Here is a 22,476-nt window from a genome sequence, read left to right on the forward strand (position 1 = left end):
GGATTCTTTGAAAAATTGTTGAAAATAACAGCATTTATGTGAAATGGATTTTTTTTTGTAACAATGTAAATGAATTAAAATATTTTAAAATTACAAAAATACATTTATTATATTTGTAAATATTTAAATGATTTTTTAAATCAATATTTTTATTTTTATTTTAATATTTTTATATGATAATTAATATTTATTATTTAATATTGATTAAGAAAATCTGTGAACAGTACCTTGCTCTACTGCTCTGTCGCCAAGGAGGTCTATAATACTCGGAGAAGGCTTTCCGTTATCATTCCCATTTACAGCAGTGCTGTTGTTTGGCTAGTGCAGGACCTGCATCTGAAATCTAAGTTTGAAATCAGCTATCTTTGTTCCAGGTTTTTCAAAACTAGTCATGTGAGCAGTAAATGCCACAGGACTAATCCTCCTTTTCATTATGTGTACTTTTTAGATACAAAATATGCAAAAACTCATATGCCAAATTAATAAGATGTCCCATATCTCAATATTCATGATCCAGTAGTCAAACAAATTCCCTTAGGGTCATAGGGTCTAAGAAGCCATCAGATTTGAAGAATCTTTTCAAACATAATGCTGAATGAGAAATAGTTAGGGCTGGGCGATAAATTCGATAACGATAATTATGCTGCGACATAAATTTCCTCGATAAACAATAACAAAAGTTCGATAAATGTTCGATACAAAGTTAATGCGGCAAAGGCGGAACGAAAAAGCGCTAGTTATTTAAAGCGCGCCACTTGGACCGCAAAATTATTAGAGCAGATGGGTTCATAAAAATTATGATACATTTCTGTATTTAAATTGTAATTTTGTCTGCATTGCACATGAAATTAGTCATAGCCCACAGCGCAGTTCAGCTGAATGATGTGTACTTCAACGGTATGCTTTACGCAAAATTAACAAACTGTACACTGAAACAAAATAACCATAACAACAACACTGATATAAGAGCTCATTGTTTATCTGTCAATCAGATGCGCTCTCGGCCACTGATCTGTGCTCTCGGCGTTTTCTTTCAGAATTAGCATTGGCTTAGAAAAGGTTAATAAATAGCAGTTTATTTAAGATGGAAATAGGATCAAGGCCCTCGATCATGATCTATTCTGTCGTGCAGCGTTCAAAACTGTGGACAATATAAGGCCGTTCCACCGTGTGAATCGTTTTGAACTGGTTCATTAAAACGATCTATCCGAAAGCAGTGTTGGGAAGGTTACTTTGGAAATGTAATAGGTTACAGATTACAAGTAACTTGATTTAAAATGTAATAAGTAGTGTAACTTTTCAATTACTTTATTAAAGTAATGTAACTTATTACTTTTAATTACTTTTTGATTACTTTTCTAAATTTCTAATATTTTCAACTGTTAATCATTTTGAAACATTTAAACCAGGCGGAGTTAACCTTACAGTAGCACTTAACACTGATTACTGTCAGACTTTCAAAATCCTTTATCACTTGAATTAAGATTATAATAAGTAAGGGATAACATACATCTTTATTTTGCGATAACAACTGGCTGAATGTACATTATCTCACTTATTACACAGCTGCTTGATAGATTATTTAGCGTTAGATTTAGATAAATTATTAGACGCGAAACACTGATCTGAGTTGAAATGTTTGAACGCAAAGCTTCCATGAAGAAATCAGTTGCTAGCAAACGGCAAGTTCAAACTAGACATTTTAGGGATACAGTGCAGTCATACCAGTTTTCTTACACAACATTTCACCACATAAATAATTGGTATAATAAGTATAGTATAATAATAAGTAGTATAGTTTGTTAGTTATCTTATAATCCATTACAATGTACAAAAAAACAAAAAACAAAAAAACAAAACATATATGAAACAATAGAGCAAGTCCACGATACCAGGATGACAGAATTAAGAAATTGTACACATAATATTAAATTAAGCTTTAATATTTTATTAGCTAACCAAACGCAAAGCTTCCACCAAGAAAAATTATCAAGCATATAGCACTGACTTAAGTCGCCCCCGAATGAGTCCGAGCTGTGTAATAATTTAATTTAAAGCACAGCCACCACAAATTCAGACTTTTTTTTTTTTTTTTTTTTTTACTTATATTTTTGGGCTTTTATGCCTTTTATTGTGATAGGACAGTAGAAAGATGACAGGAAAGAGCTGGGAGGAGAGAGGGGAGCGGGATCGCAAAGGACCTTGAGATGGGAATCGAACTCGGGTCACCGTGAACGCAGTTGCGCTATATGTCATAACAAGATCATAACATAAATAACATCATAACAAGAAATAGTTTAATAGCTATGATACTGGGTTTGAAATCAAATGTTTGCATAGTTATGACAGAAAACACTAGCATCTAACAATGCCTTGGAAAAAACAATCTTTTGAAAAAAAAAGTTTATGCAGAAACCCAAATAGGAAATAAAACAGTTGTCAAATAAGCGTGTGTCCTATTCTGTGTCCTAAACTCCTGAAACATTGGTGTCTCATTTTAGAGCAGTCAATACAATTTATGAAAGAAGTCAATTAAATCTGTAAGTGAGGGTGGGTGTGTGAAAAAATTCAGATGTAACCCCCTTTGTAATCACTGGCATTCTTCAAAAGTAACTGTAATTTAATTACATATTTTTTTCTCAGTAACTGTAACTAATTACAATTACATTTATTTTGTAATTAAATTACGTAATTCCGTTACATGTAACTAGTTACTCCCCAACACTGTCCGAAAGAACCTTTTTGTGGAAACGAATCAGATTTTTAATCACTATTTGCGAGCAAGGCTGCATCCTCAAGCTCAAACGAGCTCAGTAGCGACTCTTTTCATTCAGTTTATTATTGTGAATCGATGTTCAGCGACGTTTGATGACAACAGCCGAGATATGCAGCCTTTCGTTTAAGAGGCGCCCATAGATAAGATTTGCTGAATTGAAAACGGCTATGGATGGAGAGTCGATTCCCCTTGATTCCCAATGCCTCGGAATCGAGGAATCGATTCTTTTTGGAATCGACTCCCAAGCCTAGCGTTCACTCGCTCATGAGTCTCTAAACAGCGATGTGAGATCCAGTGTGAAGCGCTTGAATCCAGCGACGAACACAAATAACTCAGTTTAAAGCCGGATGAAACAGTGCTGACAAACACGAGAAAAACTGTGCGCAACAATACAGTCAGAAGACTTTTTCATCTACAAATTGCCGTCATTTACCATAGATTTACTGTAGTAGCAGTTAGTTAACTGCACAGTCGTATATTGTCTCAGAAATGTGGGTATATTTGTGTCGAATTTTATTAAATAATGCAGACATGTATTAAATGTATTGAAGGAGGAATAATGAAATATAATTACAGTATTTTTTGTGATTACGCTATAGCGTTTATGCATTTATACAAAATGTATTTACCCTACAGTTTTTCATACAAATACCTAGAAACCATATTACATTTTTACCATGGTACTGAGGTGCTATATTTGTGGTTTTAACATGATCTTAATGTATGCTACTATTGAAGAGCAATGGGTAAAAAAAAAAAAAAAACTCACACAGTCAGAAAAATTACATTTCACCATATAAAAATGAGGTTGCTACAATTTTTATAGATATTACTGATTTTGGTAGCGAACATAAATTTACAAGATATGTATTTTGTTAAGGAAAAATGGTTGGATAAAAGGGTAAAGAATAAAAAAAACAAACAATAAGTGTTTGTCATGTTCTAACCATAAAGAATTGTTTAAAGCCACAATTAACCATCTGGTTTTTACAACTTTTACACTGTAGCAAAAATCTGCCTTTAAACTTGAAAGAAATCCAATTTTTATTAAATTAAAATTATTTTTTGGCCATATCACCCAGCCCTACAGTCAGTCAATCAATTAGTACAAATTAGCTATTTAAATTTTCACGTAAAAAACTGTGTCCAGATGCTGTAGTTTCTACTGGGGGCTGACAAGGCCAAGCGAAAGGTACCCTGACCTTTAACCCTTGAATAACATTACTCTGTCAGGCTGTTCTTAGCAGGACAACAGTACCACACTGTGGCCATCTGATGTCACTGCATGTCACTGACAGAAATATATAAAGTAGGCATGTCTGAATTGTGAATATCTACTGTATATTGAAATCACAAACTCCCTCCCTCAGAGTGTGTAGTGTTTCTATCAAATGTAATTGCTGCGCTGGCTTTAATGGTGATAGATAAGACCAGACTCTCTAATTTACCATTATTCCAGATTTTATTTCACAAAATCTATGTGTGTGTGTTGCTTTGTTTACAGAGTGGGAGTGACAGTCGCCTACGCAGCAAATCAGAACATCACAAATCAGATCAAGAGCACCAGACGCTTGGTCAGCACTAACATAAGAGACCTGAAATCTTTTGCCAGCTACACACCAGCGGTAAGTCATAAAAAGATTCAGATGGTATAGTAAAAGTGGTAAAATGTGTAAACAAAGCTTAAATGAAATATTACACTGTTATTGTTAGCTGAAAAGCTAATCAGATTTTATCAGATTAGGCCTGATCATAAGCATGATGACACACACAAACATATTTTTACACACCAAAGCTAAATCTGTTTGTCTTTGTTCTTTTTATAGCAAGTAGACTACCTTTCTGCACAGTACACAACAGCCAAGAACAAAGTACTGTCAGACTTAGACAGTAAGTATTTTATCAATGTGAACATTCACTAACATCAGTTTTGCCAGATTGGAAATGTCCAGGTATCATACGAGAATCTCAAAATTATCGTATTTGGAAGAAAATGATCGTATCGTTTTTAGGATTCTTTGAATAGAAAGTTTAAAAGAACAGCATTTATTTAAAATAGAAATATTTTGTAACAATGTCATTGTCTTTATTGTCCTTGATCAGTTTAAACCCATATAAAAATGTATAAAAATATAATATAAAATCAGTTTACTGACCCCAAACTTTTGAACATTATTGTTCTTTATGTTGAAGCTGTGTTTACTAATTTATTATCACTGTGGTTTGTCAGATATTGGGACTCTGCTGGGTGGACAGATTCATAATCAGCTGGAGAGAGAAGTGATGCCTGCTTTTGACAATGCTCTTCGCATGACAGCAGGTGCAAAACCAAATACACACTTCACTAAACTGGTCTTACATTTTAACATGTGGCATTTCACTGCAATCCTGAATAACCTAAAAAAAAGTTTAAAATCAGAAATAGTGAGATATAACATTTTAATAATGAGAAATGAAACCGCAGCTGTTGGATATAAAGTCACAATTACCAGAAACATTTGTCACATTTGTAAGATGTATTGTCAAATTTTGAGGTTTATAGTCACAATTAAAGTCATGAAGTTTAGACAGAATTGGGTTTCCATATATTTCAGCTTAAGTAATTTGAAATAATTAACCATTTACAATAACCAATGTGTTAATGTAAGAACTGAGTTCTTACTCTTATGTGGAGTTTCATAGTTTAATCTAATAGAAAATCAGACTGCACCGACAAACCCTGAATGTCATACCCTAATTGTTCACCTTCACGGTTTTTCACTTTCTTGCTCACACATGTGCACACTGTAGAAATACTGTATATTTAACCATAGGCGTAATGGGACTATTTGACTATTGCGGGTGGGACTATTTGCCATGGTCGACATTGTCCCCATCACTTTTTAGAAACATGGCAAGGACGTACATGATGCAGATGAAACATATGACATTAATTTCTGTTAAATAATCTGCGATTTGGCACTGGAATCTTTTTTTTTTTTTTTTTTTTTTTTTGTTAAACCAAGCTGAAAGTTCGCTGTGATGTTTTGATGACATAATGTTCTCTTGTGGCTCTTGCACAGTTTCACACACCAGCGGTTTAGTCAATCGCTTAAACGTAGCGGAGACTATCTATTCACTCTGGTTAGATCACAAAACAAAACACAAATTGTGTCCCTGCTCTGCATATACAATTACTGATGAACATCTCTGATTTTAATAAGGGGAAAAAATTAGACATAGGTGGATTAGAACCCAAAACCTACACGCCTAATGCAAATTCTACCACTAGACTGTTTAGGAATATGAATGTTTATTGCATATCTGTGCATTTATTCACTGATATGAAGAATTTCGGGCCTAATACTATCATAAAGGCAAAAATGGCACAAAAAAGAAAGAAAGAAAAAAGAAAGATATAAAGAAAATAAAATAAAGTTACGTCACTGTATTTAAACATGTTAAAGACTTGAGACTCAGGATTAAAATCTCTTTTGTAAAAGTGGCCTGGACCAGAAGGTAGCAAATGACAGAAACCAAACAAATGTAAATTAGACACTTTAAGGAAAAGTAAGAATAAAAAGTACCAACAAATACTTATTAAAATACTCACTGAACCCATGATCTTGATGTTGCTTCTACCATGCTCTACTGTTTGAGCTACAGGAACACCACAAAACACACTTACTGATATTATTCTTGTTAATGTGTTCCTTTCTTTTTCTGTTGCTTGTGATTTTGGATAAAAGTTAAAGTGGAGGGTGCTATTAAAGGTAAAAGTCAGTGGTTTCACCCACGTGTTTTGTGAAAGTAGAAATTGTGGTTGTTGTGCATCCTCTTGTATTGTTGTATATCTTTATGCATTGCTGCCATATTTTTTGCATTTCATCATATTTTTGTTTGTTGATGAAATGAGAACCTATATGGTTAACACAAAATCTGAATAGAGGGGAAAACACATTTCTCATCAAAATGTTCTGCAGGGTTGCCAGGGTTTTACAACAAAACCCTTCCAATTGCTACTCAAAAATAGCCCAAGGGTGTTTCGAGAAGGGGTCCCATTTTTCCAGGGTTCCCCTGGTAAATGAGCAATTCAGGGGCTAAATATGATGTTATTGGGGTCAATTCAACCCGCTGACATCCAAAACAACCCACGGCAACAGTGTTAAAATAGCCCACTTCCGCGTGAAAACCGTGGAACAGGCAACACTGATTTTCTGGCCAGCATAGCTGTTCTGTGATCAGTTGTGTATGTGCAGTAGTGAAATCCCTCCCAATGATTCATTTATGATTTGCACGTAACTGTGTTATAATAAAAGTTTTTTTGTGTGTACAGCTATGCGGGAGGCCAAAGAGTCATTAGAGAGTGTGACTACATCACTGGAGGTTCTGCAGGAAGGGACAGGCAGACTCTGGAACTCACTTCAGTCTGAACGTGCATCTCTCTCAAACACACTCAATGACCCGGCCTGCTCTAATGGAGATGTAACACACACCTGCAACACCATTCGCGGGACACTCAGCCAGCTTGCTCTCAGCGCAAACTTTCATGGGGTAACACTTATACACAACCCATATATACTGTACATGTGTGTATCAGGATATATAGGAAACTTAATTGTACAGTGGCTAAACCAAACAAACATGGAGCTAAATGGGATGGTTAAGAATCTGAAATGTGTGGAAGAACAATATGTTGGTCTGTGTGGTTTCATTGTAACTCCTGTGTCAACCAACAGTTGCCTGATGTTAAGGCACCTTTGGCCAATCTGGATGCTGTGCTTAAAACAGACCTCAGCAATATTGTACAGAAGGTTAGATGGGTCCATCTTTATCATGCATTCACTATAAGTCTTCTGTAATGTACTGTGACAGTTTTTCACCTCCTTTTCTTTTTGTTTATCTCTTTAGGGCTACTCTTCTTTTAACGACACATCAAGGTTGGTCAGCGAACAGACGAGAGAAATTGTGTTGGGTAAGGGCACTCTCTTTATTCATCTGTCTAGCTTTGTCCCAAAACCTGTTGTACTGCTTTGCTGCCTACATAGGAAATGTTGGCTATGATGCTTTAATGTGCTGCCTTCATAAACCCATTAGGTTTTGCAACAGAGCGTCTGTCGGTACTATTATTAGGCTTTCTCTTTTCTCTCTCTCCATGCTAATCTCATGTTCTCTGAAATGAAAAAAAATCACAGAAAAACACTGAATATTATTCTGCTGTTGTTCTCGTATTTGTCCCTGTGCATGCGGGAACCTGTCTGTCTCTTTAAAATTGAAGCTCTACCCAGTAAGTTTTGACTTGACATTAATCCTCACAGAGATGTTTTAGTGCGCAGATGAGAATATTTATCCAAATAAATATCCATCCATTTTCACGAACACATATTTACTTCATTTTTGTCTGTCTGTTGTAGAAGTGAAAGGGCTGCTGGATAGGTCTGGTGGAGAGATAATTGGTTTCACAAAGATGTTCCCGATAGAACCTGCACTTGCGAACTTCACAAAGTTCCTGACGGAAAGTCAGAAGAACATTGAAGCGTACTATCCACAGATTGACCAGCTGGACTTCTACAGGTACTTCTCTAAGCTCTTTTTCTGGGATGTTATTTACGGGAGTGACAACCAAATGCTGCAAGAAAATGAGAAAATTCTAGTAGCAACAAATAAATGTACGTTAAATGGTAATAGGGTGTGCAGAACCAAACTGAACTGATTTAACCCAACCTTCTGGGTAGTTTTATTTAACTCAACTGTTGTTTAAAAATTAGTATATGGCTAGCTTAAAATGAACCACAAATCAGACACATAATTACTAGAGGCATTATCAATAATCAAAAGGTGAACATTTGTTAATAAGCAATTAAAAAATGTATTATTATTTATTCAACTTATTAATAAATGTTCATTTATTGAACATATTAATAAATGTTAATTTCCAACCTATTTTCTGTTCATGTTAAGCAAGAAATATAGTAATTTTTGAACAATAGTTGAAGTTTGGGTAAACATTTAACCCAACCACTGAGTTAAAACAACCAAATCACTGTGTTTGTCCATATGTTTTTATTGTGAATTATTCTAATTAGGACTGGCAAGCGATTAATCGCATACAAAATAAAAGTTTGAGTTTGCCTAATATATGTGTGTGTACTGTGTGTAATTATTATGTCTATATAAATACAAGCACATTTATGTATATATTTAAGAAATATTTACAAGTATATGTATTTATTATCATTTTTATAGAATTTATATTAGATATAAATAAAAAATATTTTGTACATAAATAATATATTTCTCTTAAATATATACATTAATTTGTGTGTATGTATACATAATAATTACACACAGTACACACACACATAGTAGGCAAACTCAAACTTTTATTTTGTATGCGATTAATCACGATTCATCGTTTGACAGCCCTAATTCTAATATGCTTAAACATGCTGATCTGGTGCTCAAGCAACATTTCTTATCATTATTAGTGTTGAAAGTAATTGTGCCGCTTAGTATTTTGATGAAAACCATGATACATTGTTGCTTTCAGGACATTTTGATGTATAGAAAGTGAAACAGATGAAATAGAACTATTTGTTACATTATAAATGTCCATACTGTCACTGCTGATCAATTTAATGCATCCTTGCTGAAAAAAATTATTAATTTCTGTAAAAAACATTTGTACACAAATTCAGTGTAGACTCACTTCACTCAGGATGTCTATCTCTGTGTTTGTGTTTTAAGATGGATAGGGTGTGTGGTGATTTGCTGTATGGTTGTGCTGGTTCTGACCTTTAATTTCCTGGGTCTGCTGTGTGGATCATGTGGCTATGATAAAAATGCCACACCCACCACACGTGGCTGTCTGTCCAACACCGGAGGAAACCTGCTGATGGCGTGAGTTATTATGAGAACACCAAAACAATATATACTGTATACAATAACACAACAGCTTGCCACGAAGTGCATATGAAAATATATCTGACGATAGTTAAAGTTAGATACTAACATTCTTTTTCATTTTTTGATTTTCATTGTGATCAGGTCTGTTGGCTTCAGCTTCATCTTCTCCTGGGTGCTTATGGGAGTTGTCGTCACCACATTTGTTGTTGGGGGAAACATAGAGAAGCTTATATGTGAGCCTCTGGCTAACAGACAGATTTTTAAGGTACTGGTTCACCACACTATGATAAGAAACAGCAGTTGAACAAATTAATTTTGTTTAATAATAAATAACTAATATGTACACACACACACACACACACACACACACATGTCTGGTTTATTATCTTTGTGGGGACTCTCCATAGGCGCAATGGTTTGTATACTGTCCACACTGTATTTTCTATCCCCTTACCCTAAACCTACCCCTAAACCTAACCCTTACAGAAAACTTTCTGCATTTTTACTTTCTCAAAAAATCTCATTCTGTATGATTTATAAGCTTTTGTACCCATGGGGACCACAAGCCGGTCCCCACAATGTCAAAAATTTCAGGTTTTACTATCCTTGTGGGGATATTTGGTCCCCACAATGTAGCAAAAACAAGTACACACACACACACACACACACACACACAAAAACTCTACATAAGTAACTATCAGCTATCTTGGGTCACATCTTGCACACTTGTTAGTACAGATGTCAGTACAAACTCTGTGTAGTTTTTGGAAGGGAGAAGAGAAACAGACGAGTATAATCTTACACTGGAGTCCTTGTATTTATGTTAAGCTTGTGGTTAAGCTTAGGGAGTGTGTGTGTGTGTGTGTGTGTGTGTGTGTGTGTGTGTGTGCTTGAGCAAAAGTTTAAAACAGGGTTGGAAATTTATAAGTAAATCTTGGTTAGTTTCAGATCATATACACAGCTAAGCATTTACTTAAACACTTCTGACCTCAAACACATTTAGAAGATCTATTCCACCTAGACCAAATACATTAACAACATCATTTACATTACCATGCTAAAATCCTCAGAGTTGTCATGGAAGAAATGAATTTTAGCAAGTATTAAAGGGAAAAAAGCTTTCTGTTAGAGCAGACCCCACACAGCAAGCATACAGATTAGTTACAACAAGTAGTTCAGTTTGCAACAACACAAATGTGTAAATTGAATTTATGTAGAACATGACAGAATTATCATCTCTAATTTTTATGATGAGCATATGGAAAATTGACTTTTTGACAATTACATTTTTTTTTAATGATGTTCAGATCATTGACACACCATATATGGTCCATCCTGCCAAAAAGAACTTTCTTCCTGGTATGCTGTTTCAAGATCCAAACATCGACCTTACTATTGGCAGCATGTACAGGTAAGTGTGTGAGCAAAAATCAATGCAAAAAATCAGGTACAAGTAGTTCATCTTGAAGAGCAATTCTGTCATCACGTACTTGCTCTCATGTCGTTCCAAACCCTTAAGACTTTGTTCGAAATACAAATGAAGATATAATGAAACCTGAGAGATTTCAGTTCCTCCGTTGAAAATCCATTATACTAAAACCAGGGTTCCAATGGGTCCTTGAAATCCTAGAAAGTTTGTGAATCTAAAAAAAAAAAAAAAATCAAGGCTCTGGAAAGTTTTTAAAAAAAATTAACATACATAGATACTGGTGCTTGAATTTATTTGTTTTATGAAGTTTTCTGGAAAAAAATCCATATTGTTTCCTCCGGTCCATTAATGTGTTATTTCACCAACACTTTGTGGCCTATGCATGCTAGCTTGCTTGATTTTAGGGTGAACATGTCCTCTTTTCCCCAGACATGTCATCTTTTTGGACCTAAAAAATGCGTCCGGCTGGGATTTCTAAATTGCCCAAAATGTCTGGGATTCGGCTTTTTCTTTCCGCAGTTGCCATTCAGTGTGTGCGTTTTTGTGTTAAATCCCTACACGGGACTGTTTTCTTAAAGGAGAAGTCCACTTCCAGAACAAAAATTGACAAATAATGTACTCACCCCTTGTCATCCAAGATGTTCATGTCTTTCTTTCTTCAGCCGTAAAGAAATTGTTTTCTGAGGGAAACATTTCAGCATTTTTTCTCCATATAATGGACTGGTATGGTGCCCCGATTTTGAACTTCCAAAATGCGGCTTCAAGCGATCCCAAATGCGGTTGTAAACGATCCCAGCTGAGGAAGAAGGGTCTTATCTAGGAAAAAGGTTATTTTAATTACAAAAAAAAAAAGTAAATACTTTTTAATCTCAAATGCTCGTCTTGACTTTCTCTCCCTGAACTCTGTGTATTCTGGCTCAAGACAGTTAGGGTATGTCGAAAAACTCTAATCGTATTTTCTCCCTCAACTTCAAAAATAATTTCAAAATCATCCTACATCGCTGCAGAAGTACCGATCCAGTCTTTGCAAAGTGAACATGCAAAGAAGATTAAACACCCTCAACAAAAAAGGTAAAACAGTGATATAAGATGATTTTGAAGTTGAGGGAGAACATGAGATGGGAGTTTTTCGACATACCCTAACTGTCATGAACAGGAACAAAAACAGTTCAGGCAGAGTGAGACAAGACAAGCGTTTGACATTAAAAAGTATATAAATTGTATTATTTTTATGAAAATAACCGATCGTTTCGCTAGATAAGGCCCTTCTTCCTCGGCTGGGATCGTTTACAACCGCATTTGGGATCTTCGAAGCCGCATTTAAACTGCATTTTGGAAGTTCAAAATCGGGGCACCATACCAGTCCATTATATGGAGAAAAATCCATCTGCACAAGGGTGACTGTAAAATATATATTTTAGGTATGGAAATAAAATATTTTGAGTTTTGATATGAGACATGGTCATTGAGCTACTTCGGGGTCTTTTAGTTGTGTTTGACACACGAAAACTGCAAAATTGCATTTTACAAGGTAACATGATGTAACCTTGCTCTCACTTGAAATGTGGCGCCACATTAAGTCCTTGAATTTGAGGGTATTGGACCTGGAAAGTCCTTGAAAGGTCCTTGAATTTGAAGTTAACCAAGGTGTGGATGGATTTTCAGTGGAGGGACAGAATTCTCTTACGTTTCTTTAAAAATATCTTCATTTATGCTATGAAGATAAACCAACGTCTCATTTTCTGGTTTTGGAATGACGTGAGGGTTAGCAATTGATGACAGAATTATAGTTTTTTGGGTGAATATTCTAGTAAATATTTTATTAGACACTGAAGGATGTTTATGTGAGAGGATATGATGATTTACTTCTCTGCTTTTTACTTTTTCTTTTGCTCATAGAGATTGTTATAATAATAATGGTTTGTATTCTGCACTACAACTGGAAACCAAGTTCAACTTCAACAGGTTTCTCAATGCCACAGTGGTGCGTGAGCAGATTTAAGAAATACAAAAAGCATTTCATATATTTTTGTGTATGCTGAGCATTAATTGTTTAACCATGTGTTTGTGATTTCTTAACAGTATAGCCCAGAGCTGGCCAAGATATTAAACAGTGTGAATGTGGATCTCCAAGGGATGTTTCTTCTGGAACAGGAGGGCAAGGATAACCTCATTGGCTTTGCCAACACAGGCCTTGGAGACATCGACTATCAGGCTTATCTAACTGAGGTAACCAAAACACTCTCATAGACACTTATGGACACAACAACACAAGATATTTTAATAAAATTAATTTGATTGACAGGTGAATAAAGGAGTTACAGTTGTGGATCTTTTGTCCTACGCAAATGAACTTGAAGCTCAAGCAGACCAACTGGTGAGTCAAATACTCATTGATGAATTCATGTATAATATTTGAAGATATTAGCAGTTCATTTGGTTAGGTATAACTTACTGTATGTATCAAACTGAGTGACATCAGTTAACACCCAAGAGGCCAGTCTCTGGAACATTTTGAAACTTTTCATAGTGATCTCCCCACCAGTGTAGAGGAACACAAGCACTTCATTCATGAGGGGAAAATACACAGCTACTGGATGTGTGCAGCTGCAACGTGTGCATGAGATTATGGGAATATGACTGAGGGTCTTTTACAAGCACTTGGGCATAAAATATTGGTCTGAGACGTAAAGCTGTATGTTAATAGTTAATATTGTTTTATAAGTCAATTTATACCTGTATTATTGTAAGTCATTGCATTTTAAAGTAGGTGGATGATTTAACTTTGTTCCAGTCATAAAATCTTACAATTTAAAAAATTGAAAAAACATTTTAAAATCTATAATATATATTCTACATAAAGGGTGAATAAACAAAACATTTCAATATGTATTGAAATAGAATATATATAAATTCGCAGAAATTTCAGCTGTTACAGTGCCATTTCCATGACTAACAATATTGCAATACTTAAGAACAATTTAATTGTATTGTTTAGGATTACAATTACAAAAAATCTAGCAATTACATTATTGTGTTTTACATTTTATTTAAAAAATGTTTAACATTTTCAGCATAGAATGCTGTCAGTGATGTGAAAATGTTTCAAATATTTTTATTGAGGTAAAATTCATAACTTATAGTTAACATTGAGAATTGGACCTTAAAATAAAGTGTGACCAAACAGTGTGAGTAATATTTAATATGTTTTAATGGAAGAACAATTTTATACTTTTTTTATCACTCTCTCAATCTCTTTCTTAGCCACGTGGGGCTCTTGAGAATGCGCTCAAGGGACACGCCAGTAGTATAAGACAGATCCACAAAGATCAAGTGGTGCCAATGGAACAGGCTATGGTAAAACATGCACACAAACATATTCAATAAACATTGTTTTTTATTTACTATAAACTGTATTTTCTGTCCCCTAACCAAAACCCTACCCTAACCTTCACACAAAACTGGCTGTTTATCCTGGGTAATTATTTTTAGGGGAACATTCGGTACCCATAATGTAGGGAATAACAGGACCACAAACACACTTACTTAGATAAGGGGTAAATGAGAGCATTCCATAGACTTGTGTTTTTGTACACTTTTTTTACATATAATGATGTCCCCAAAAGGAGGATTTGTAAGATTTAGCTCATTTCTGGGCAAACATTTTCCACAAAATATGATAAAATCTTGTAGGTACACAAACAAACACAAAATTGTCATATACGGTTTATGGGAATTCTCCATAGGTTTTATGCTGAGCTAATCATATTTTTCATCCCCATTTTTCAACATAACGCCCACAGAAAATTGTCATTTTTTGTATGTTTTCAAGCCGTTTGGTTTATTAGGACACAGGAGATTTTACTCTAAGCTTTATTCTTTATTCTTTTTTTAATGGAACCAAAGAAATTTGTGAAAGCAAGGGTAAGCCAACAGTTGGTATTGTGCTGTAAAAATCCAAAAATTAATGTTCTTCTGAAAACTGTGTTTTAGTAACTGTGGACATCTTTCGTAGTTCAGATGTGTTCTGTAAATGTTTGTGTTTGCAAGTGTAAGTGTCCTCTTTTTGGCTCATTGTGTTTGTGCTATGTGATTTTTAACAACTGTAATTCAATGACTAAAGAAATTGGTTCAAAAGAGCACACTTGAAAAGATTTAAAAGAAATAGAATCAGAGAAACCAGTTACCCACTGAGGGTTGACCAGATTGTAAATGATTTATATAGTATTTATATTTATTTAAATAGAATGTATATGTTTTTTCTTGTAGGGCACTCTAAGTCAAAGCACAAAACTGCTTCAAAAATTATCCAGAGAGCTACCTGTAAGTATAGTAAATACACACAACTTTATGTAAAACTTTCTAAATAATACCTGGTACTTTTTATATTTATGTAATGCAATGGCTATTGTTATACATTGTTAAGAGTGAATAAGGTCTTCAAATCAATTTATCAGTAGATTATTTGAATAATTATGTGATATTCCTCTTGGTTTTTCTTTTAGGTTAAAGTGACAAATGTCTTGAATGCCATCGAGGCAGCAGAGTACCTCATCGCCAACAATGCCTCGCATGTGGTCAAACAGGTACAAATACAGTTTTATCTTGTTTTAAAGATAAAAATACATATGTATATATAAAAAAAAAAATATATATATATATATATATATATATATATAATTTTTTTTTTTTTTTTTAAATAGGTCAGTTACAAATGTGTTGTGTATATGTTTTTTATAATTTGTTCTTGTGGTTGTGTTATGTCACAGGAGACTGATAAATTTATTAAGAACATTGTGGGATATTTTTCACAATATACGGAGTGGGTCAAGCACTCTGTAAGTATGCTAATATAAGCTGAAGTCCAGCATTTTCTTAAAGAACAGAGCACTTTGTTATATGACACTAAATGCAACTAAATCAGTTAAACTAATGTTTGTTCATGTATGCACAGCTGGAAATGGAGGTCGCCCAGTGCAAGCCCATCAGCAACATCATAGACTCGATAGAGATCGTAACCTGCAGCTTCATTATTGACTCAGTGGTAAGATAGAAAACCACTTTCACACATATAGCACATACCAGAAACCATACTCATGAGACATACTGCATATAACATTGAACATGTGCAGCATATGCATAAATGTCCCCAACACACACAAACAGAACAAGGCTGTCAATGTTCTTACTCTAAGCCCCAGATGCAGCTGAAAAAAGACGTCATTACAGTGTGTATGCTTGTGTGTGAACTTAAACCATGAACTTTTAGAAATATATACTCCAAAGGCAAACACACACACTCACTTTAACAGAGCAATTGGGATTTTCCAAGCTCTGGCTTCTGCTGTTAAATTAAAGGGCTAGTTCACCCAAAAATGTAAATTCTGTCATTTAATCACCCTCAGTTTGTTCCATACCCATATGACTTCTTTTTTTGATTAAGACACAAGATGTTAGGAAGTTCACAATGCTCTGAAAGATGCTTGAATATAACACATTAGCCAGATGGACTACTATGTGGTTCATTAGTTCCACATTAGTTTGGAGCTTGACATGCACTGTCAAGTTTGGGTTCTTTGAAAACTTTTAGTTTCTTTATAAGCAGCTTCTTTATGTCTCCAAAACCTGTTTTTTTTTTTTTTTTGGTAATTGATTTATTGAACTTTTTTTCTACAGAACTACAGCTTCTGTATGATCAATTTTGTATGCAGTTGCACTGCATTTTTGTCGAAACTGATACATTTTTTTTCATTATTTGATAAATAGAAAAGAACAGCATTTATTTAAAGTAGAATTTTTTTTAAAACATTACAAATGTCCTTATATTAATGTATTAATGTAAAATGTAACAACTTTTAAACAATAGTGTATGTAATGTCATAGGTTAATTTTTCACATTGTAAATTCAAAAGCTTTCATATAGTATGTGTATTCATATATGTATGGAAGCCCATTTCCACCACTGAATAAAAGTAAAAAAGTACTTACGTAAAAAAGACTTTTTTCTCGCAATAGCGAGTTTATATCTTGCAATTTCTCAGAATTGTGAGATATAATGTCAGAACTGCGGGGTATAAACTCACAATTGCGAAAAATAAAGTAAAATAAAGATATAAATTTGTAATTCTGACTTTTTTTTCTCGCAATGGTGAGTTTGTTTCTCACAATTCTGACTTTTTTTCTAAAACTTGTGAGACTAAATGCGAGCTAAAGTCCAGTTCTGAAGAGAATAAAATGTTCACAGAATTGCGAGTTTATATCTCAAAATTCTGACTTAACTCACAATTGTGAGTTTATATCACACAATTCTGACTTAATTTTTGTATCTCGCAATTCTGAGGAAAAAAGTCAGAATTGTGAGAAAGTCACAATAACTTTTTTTTTTATTTTTACTTTTTAGTTTTATGTTTTATTCAGTGGCCGAAATGTGTTCCATATATATGTGCCAAAATAATTTCAAGAAAAATATTTATATGTGCTGTCTATTGTGCATGTTTGTTTTAGAACACTTTCTGGTTTGGTCTGGGAGGATGCTGTTTATTACTCATTCCCAGCATCATCATGTCGGTAAAACTCGCCAAATTCTACCGCAGGATGGACACTGAGGACGTCTATGATGAGTGAGTGAACACTTACTTGCTGAATTTAGACTTAATCACCACAAGATTGCATTATCTGTCACATGTGAAGTGAAATATGGCAGCTTTTTCTAAAAGACAACACATTCAGTACTGCAACTAAACTAAAAATCCTTTCACTTTTAACATTCAAGGAGGACTTTCACTCCACATCTTGGAAACAACCTTGTTTCCTTCTTTCAAGAATCCTCTTATGTCTCTTATATTCTCAAGTCCCACTTTTATTTTCCATATTCTCCATTTGTTTACATTCTAATAACAAACCACTTCTATTTTCACATCTTTTCATCTACATCTTTACTTTTTAACTAATCATTGCACACTAAAATCTTAAATACCTTAAATCTTTATACTTTTTTTCTGAAATCGTTACTCTACTTACTTTCAATCCTACATCTCATGTTCATTTTACAAGCAACTAATGTTTACATTCATTGTTTTATTTACAGTAGTATGGATGTTGTTGTCAGTGGTTTTCATAGTGAGTCTTTATATGGCATAAACAACCCCGTGATGAGCAGGTAGAGTTTATTTCCCGCTTTGTCTCTGCATGATGAAATCAGTATTAGCTGAAATTAACTGTGTGCATCTACATGTACAGTATGGATGTAACATTAACATGAGCTGATTTTGGACACCAAAAGTATGATTATAACATTACATTATTATAATATATACAATAAATATTTTACTAGGTTTAAAAAAAAAATGAACAGATGCGTCTTACATACTGTACATGATAATTTTCTGTTGCCTGAATGTGCTTTAGCATGTTAAACTCTGATTAGGGTTTTGATGTTTTTTATGTTATATTTTATGTATTTAGTTTTAAACAGACAAAATAGCAGAGGTTTCATTGGTCAAAGTATGAAAATAGTTGCATGAACTTCTAAGTAGGTAGACTTGTTTTGAAAATTGATTGATCTGTTTATGTAATTCACTTACTTTTTACTAAAATTTAATGAAACTAAATAAAATTCACATAAATAGTGAATAAGTAATAGCATGACTTGTGTTTCCCAGCATGCATCTCTATCTATATACAGGTGCATCTCAATAAATTAGAATGTCAAGGAAAAGTTCATTATTTCAGTAATTCAACTCAAATTGTGAAACTTGTGTATTAAATAAATTCAGTGCACACAGACTGAAGTACTTTAAGTCTTTGGTTCTTTTAATTGTGATGATTTTGGATCACATTTAACAAAAACCCACTAATTCACATCTCAACAAATTAGAATACTTCATAAGACCAATAAAAAAACTTTTTAGTGAATTGTTGGTTTTCTGGAAAGTATGTTCATTTACTGTTTATATACTCAATACTTGGTAGGGGCTCCTTTTGCTTTAATTACTGCCTCAATTCGGCGTAGCATGGAAGTGATCAATCTGTGGCACTGCTGAGGTGGTATGGAAGCCCAGGTTTCTTTGACAGTGGTCTTCAGTTCATCTGCATTTTTTTGGTCTCTTGTTTCTCATTTTCCTCTTGGCAATACCCCATAGATTCTCTATGGGGTTCAGGTCTGGTGAGTTTACTGGCCAGTCAACCACACCAACACCATGGTCATTTAACCAACTTTTGGTGCTTTTGGCAGTGTGGGCAGGTGCCAAATCCTGCTGGAAAATGAAATCAGCATCTTTAAAAAGCTGGTCAGCAGAAGGCAGCATGAAGTGCTCTAAAATTTCTTGGTAAACAGGTGCAGTGACTTTGGTTTTTAAAAAACACAGTGGACCAACACCAGCAGATGACATTGCACCTCAAATCATCACATACTGTAGAAACTTAACACTGGATTTCAAGCAACTTGGGCTATGAGGTTCTCCACCCTTCCTCCAGACTCTAGGACCTTAGTTTCCAAATGAAGTACAAAACCTGCTCTCATCCGAAAAGAGGACTTTGGACCACTGGGCAACAGTCCATTTCTTCTTCTCCTTAGCCCAGGTAAGACGCCTTTGACGTTGTCTTTGCTTCTGGAGTGGCTTAACAAGAGGAATACGACAACTGTAGCCAAAATCCTTGACACGTCTGTGTGTGGTGGCTCTTGATGCCTTGACCCCAGCCTCAGTCCATTCTTTGTGAAGTTCACCCAAATTCTTGAATCGATTTTGCTTGACAAGCCTCTCAAGGCTGCGGTTCTCTCGGTTGGTTGTGCTTCTTTTTCTTCCACACTTTTTCCTTCCACTCAACTTTCTGTTAACATGCTTGGATACAGCACTCTGTGAACAGCCAGCTTCTTTGGCAATGAATGTTTGTGGCTTATCCTCCTTGTGAAGGGTGTCAATGATTGTCTTCTGGACAACTGTCAGATCAGCAGTATTCCCCATGATTGTGTAGCCTAGTGAACCAAACTGAGAGACCATTTTGAAGGCTCAGGAAACCATTGCAGGTGTTTTGAGTTGATTAGCTGATTGGCACATCACCATATTCTAATTTGTTGAGATAGTGAATTGGTGGGTTTCTGTTAAATGTGAGCCAAAATCATCACAATTAAAGGAACCAAAGACTTAAACTACTTCAGTCTGTGTGCACTGGATTTATTTAATACACGAGTTTCACAATTTGAGTTGAATTACTGAAATAAATGAACTTTTCCACGACATCCTAATTTAATGAGATGCACCTGTATATCCTCTGCATGACAGTTTTCTGTTCTTTTTTTGGCGCTAAATGAAAGTATATATTTTGTTTAGATCTGTCCAAATTACACTGCCGTTCTAGACCTTTGGATTTTTTTCAGCTATCCATCCTATGACACAATGAGGTGGTATCCTCGGGCCTCAGCCCCCCCAAGACAGCCCGACTGGTGACACAAATTCACACACACAAACACACTTTCATACGGGGTATGCAACCTTACATGCCTCCAACAGGTACAAAACCTTTCAGCAGTTCACCTGTTCGCCCTTTATTGACCTTCTTTCTGCCTTTCCATTATGTAGATACGTCTCATTCATTCATCTGTTCATCTTGCTTTAAAATTTCTGTTCTTAAGTCTAAACTTCTCATCTGACATCTCTTCTTGAATGTTTCTCACTTTGCGTTCATTCATGGTACACCACCATTACTTTATTAAGACATTTGTTGTCCTTCTTTCCATCTTTCTACTTTTTTGTCACACGTGTCCGGAATTTACCATCATTCCATGTTCTACAGTCCTGTGTATGTTCCTCATGGTTACTTTCAATTAATGTTTCACTGAAATCATATGTGTTGACATTGATCTTTCACATATTCTTTCAGTAATGTAGCTTTGCATGACTTCCCATGACTCCTCAATCTTTGGCTCATTTATGCCTTACTCTTCATCTTTGTATAAACTAAGTAATTAGAAATATTGTCATTTTAGTGATGTTTGATCAAAATGTTCTTCTTTTTCTTCTACAGTGGTACTGAGAACTAGAACTAAAGAGAGCTTAGCAAGGTAAGACAATCACAGTGTCTGTTTTTAATGTATTTTTTAAGTCTAAGTTGATTAATTGATTGATTGTTGTTTTGTTTATTCAGGGATTGTCATTCTCAATTAAGATTATGAGGACGACAACTTAAAACGGAAAAAGGGAATATAATCTGTGAAAAATTATTCCAGTTTCTAACAATAATACAAACTCAGACCTTAACTTGAGTATTTCAAGCGTATTCTACGTCATACAGTTCATCATATATGGTAAACAGCAGTGTGTTCTTTTTATACACTTTCAACAAGTTTTTGAAAGTTTTATATGTATTTTGTTAATATCTGTTTTATAAAACGTCTTTTTGTGGGTACATCTAGATTTTGTATTGGACTTTTTATCACTTGATATAAAGGGGCAAGGTCTGTGATGTCAGGATGTGCACTGTGATATTGTCTTGTTGGTTATTAATCGAGAAACCATGGAATGCTGTTTCTGTACCAAACATCTCAAGTCCGTAGGTCAAAGGAGATTCTGAAGTATTTACAGTAGAAAGTAAAGTGAAGTACTTCATTTATCAATTTATATTTTAGTTCTTCTGTGAAATGTTACAAATGTTGTTCTCTGAATCAAGTGTTAGTTTCAGAAATGTTTCTTAGAAAGAGAAAATTTAATAATTATATTAAATGCACTGGAAAGTTTTATTGTCTTGAAAGACAAATTAAGCCAATGTTCTAAAAGACTGAGTGATCCTATGTGTGAAATGTCAGTACTTTTGATACAAGACAATAATTATACCACTAAAAAAATACTATGATAGATCAGTTTTGTTTTTTTTCTCATCTTTTTCTTTTTTTGAGTGTCTTATGTATTTGATTTTCTTTTTGTGTCCACATCAGTATAAGAAACTGAAAATAGTTTAGTATGTCCAGTGTACAATGTTCTGTAATTTCTTAAAATGGTCATACAATTCCACATGGTTTTCTATTGTACAAACCAAAGGTTTTGCTTCAGTTTTTGTGAATGAAATATAAACTAAGTTCCAAATCTGTTACTGATATCCACAAATCCGAACATCTCTCTCATGGCCCGCTGTGTGCCACTGTAAGCACACACAGTTTGTTTTTTTGGCTCTCATACAGTACAGATCTCCAGGATCTTCTTGTTACCCATGTTATGAGACTCACAGGCACTTGTACCAAGTGTTTTGGATTTTTACAATGTAAATCCCACTGGAGGCTGTGTGATCGTAAAAATAAAACAATAAGCTCAATATAGTTTGTGGTGTGTTTAGTAAAAGGTACAAATATTGTAATTAAATGTGCCACTTTTGCATCCTTTTTAAAGACAGTTTT

General features: G+C 34.5%; 1 protein-coding gene across 7 annotated transcripts in view; it reads left to right on the plus strand.

The window, feature by feature from the left end:
• The window catches only part of prom1b (prominin 1 b), a 35,725-nt gene extending 13,331 nt beyond the window's left edge, over window positions 1–22,394 (plus strand). The window contains exons 5-29 of one of the 7 annotated variants that reach the window (XM_051110880.1): window positions 4,281–4,401; window positions 4,603–4,666; window positions 5,007–5,096; window positions 6,505–6,528; window positions 7,092–7,309; window positions 7,495–7,569; window positions 7,667–7,730; window positions 8,170–8,329; window positions 9,503–9,655; window positions 9,803–9,926; window positions 10,969–11,072; window positions 12,990–13,074; window positions 13,173–13,319; window positions 13,396–13,467; window positions 14,355–14,447; window positions 14,997–15,014; window positions 15,360–15,413; window positions 15,596–15,676; window positions 15,860–15,928; window positions 16,045–16,134; window positions 17,595–17,710; window positions 18,178–18,249; window positions 20,467–20,599; window positions 21,114–21,150; window positions 21,234–22,394. In XM_051110880.1, the coding sequence (XP_050966837.1) occupies window positions 4,281–4,401; window positions 4,603–4,666; window positions 5,007–5,096; window positions 6,505–6,528; window positions 7,092–7,309; window positions 7,495–7,569; window positions 7,667–7,730; window positions 8,170–8,329; window positions 9,503–9,655; window positions 9,803–9,926; window positions 10,969–11,072; window positions 12,990–13,074; window positions 13,173–13,319; window positions 13,396–13,467; window positions 14,355–14,447; window positions 14,997–15,014; window positions 15,360–15,413; window positions 15,596–15,676; window positions 15,860–15,928; window positions 16,045–16,134; window positions 17,595–17,710; window positions 18,178–18,249; window positions 20,467–20,536 (2,164 nt within the window). In that variant the 3' untranslated portion in view covers window positions 20,537–20,599; window positions 21,114–21,150; window positions 21,234–22,394. Of the gene's footprint in view, window positions 1–4,280; window positions 4,402–4,602; window positions 4,667–5,006; window positions 5,097–6,504; window positions 6,529–7,091; window positions 7,310–7,494; window positions 7,570–7,666; window positions 7,731–8,169; window positions 8,330–9,502; window positions 9,656–9,802; window positions 9,927–10,968; window positions 11,073–12,989; window positions 13,075–13,172; window positions 13,320–13,395; window positions 13,468–14,354; window positions 14,448–14,996; window positions 15,015–15,359; window positions 15,414–15,595; window positions 15,677–15,859; window positions 15,929–16,044; window positions 16,135–17,594; window positions 17,715–18,177; window positions 18,250–20,466; window positions 20,600–21,113; window positions 21,151–21,233 lie in introns of those variants that run through there. The other 6 variants (XM_051110895.1, XM_051110887.1, XM_051110904.1 and 3 more) reach the window with 6 other exon arrangements.
• The last annotated feature ends 82 nt before the right edge of the window (window positions 22,395–22,476 follow it).

This window comes from Labeo rohita, chromosome 1 (genome assembly GCF_022985175.1).
Source record: "Labeo rohita strain BAU-BD-2019 chromosome 1, IGBB_LRoh.1.0, whole genome shotgun sequence".
Taxonomy (NCBI): domain Eukaryota; kingdom Metazoa; phylum Chordata; class Actinopteri; order Cypriniformes; family Cyprinidae; genus Labeo; species Labeo rohita.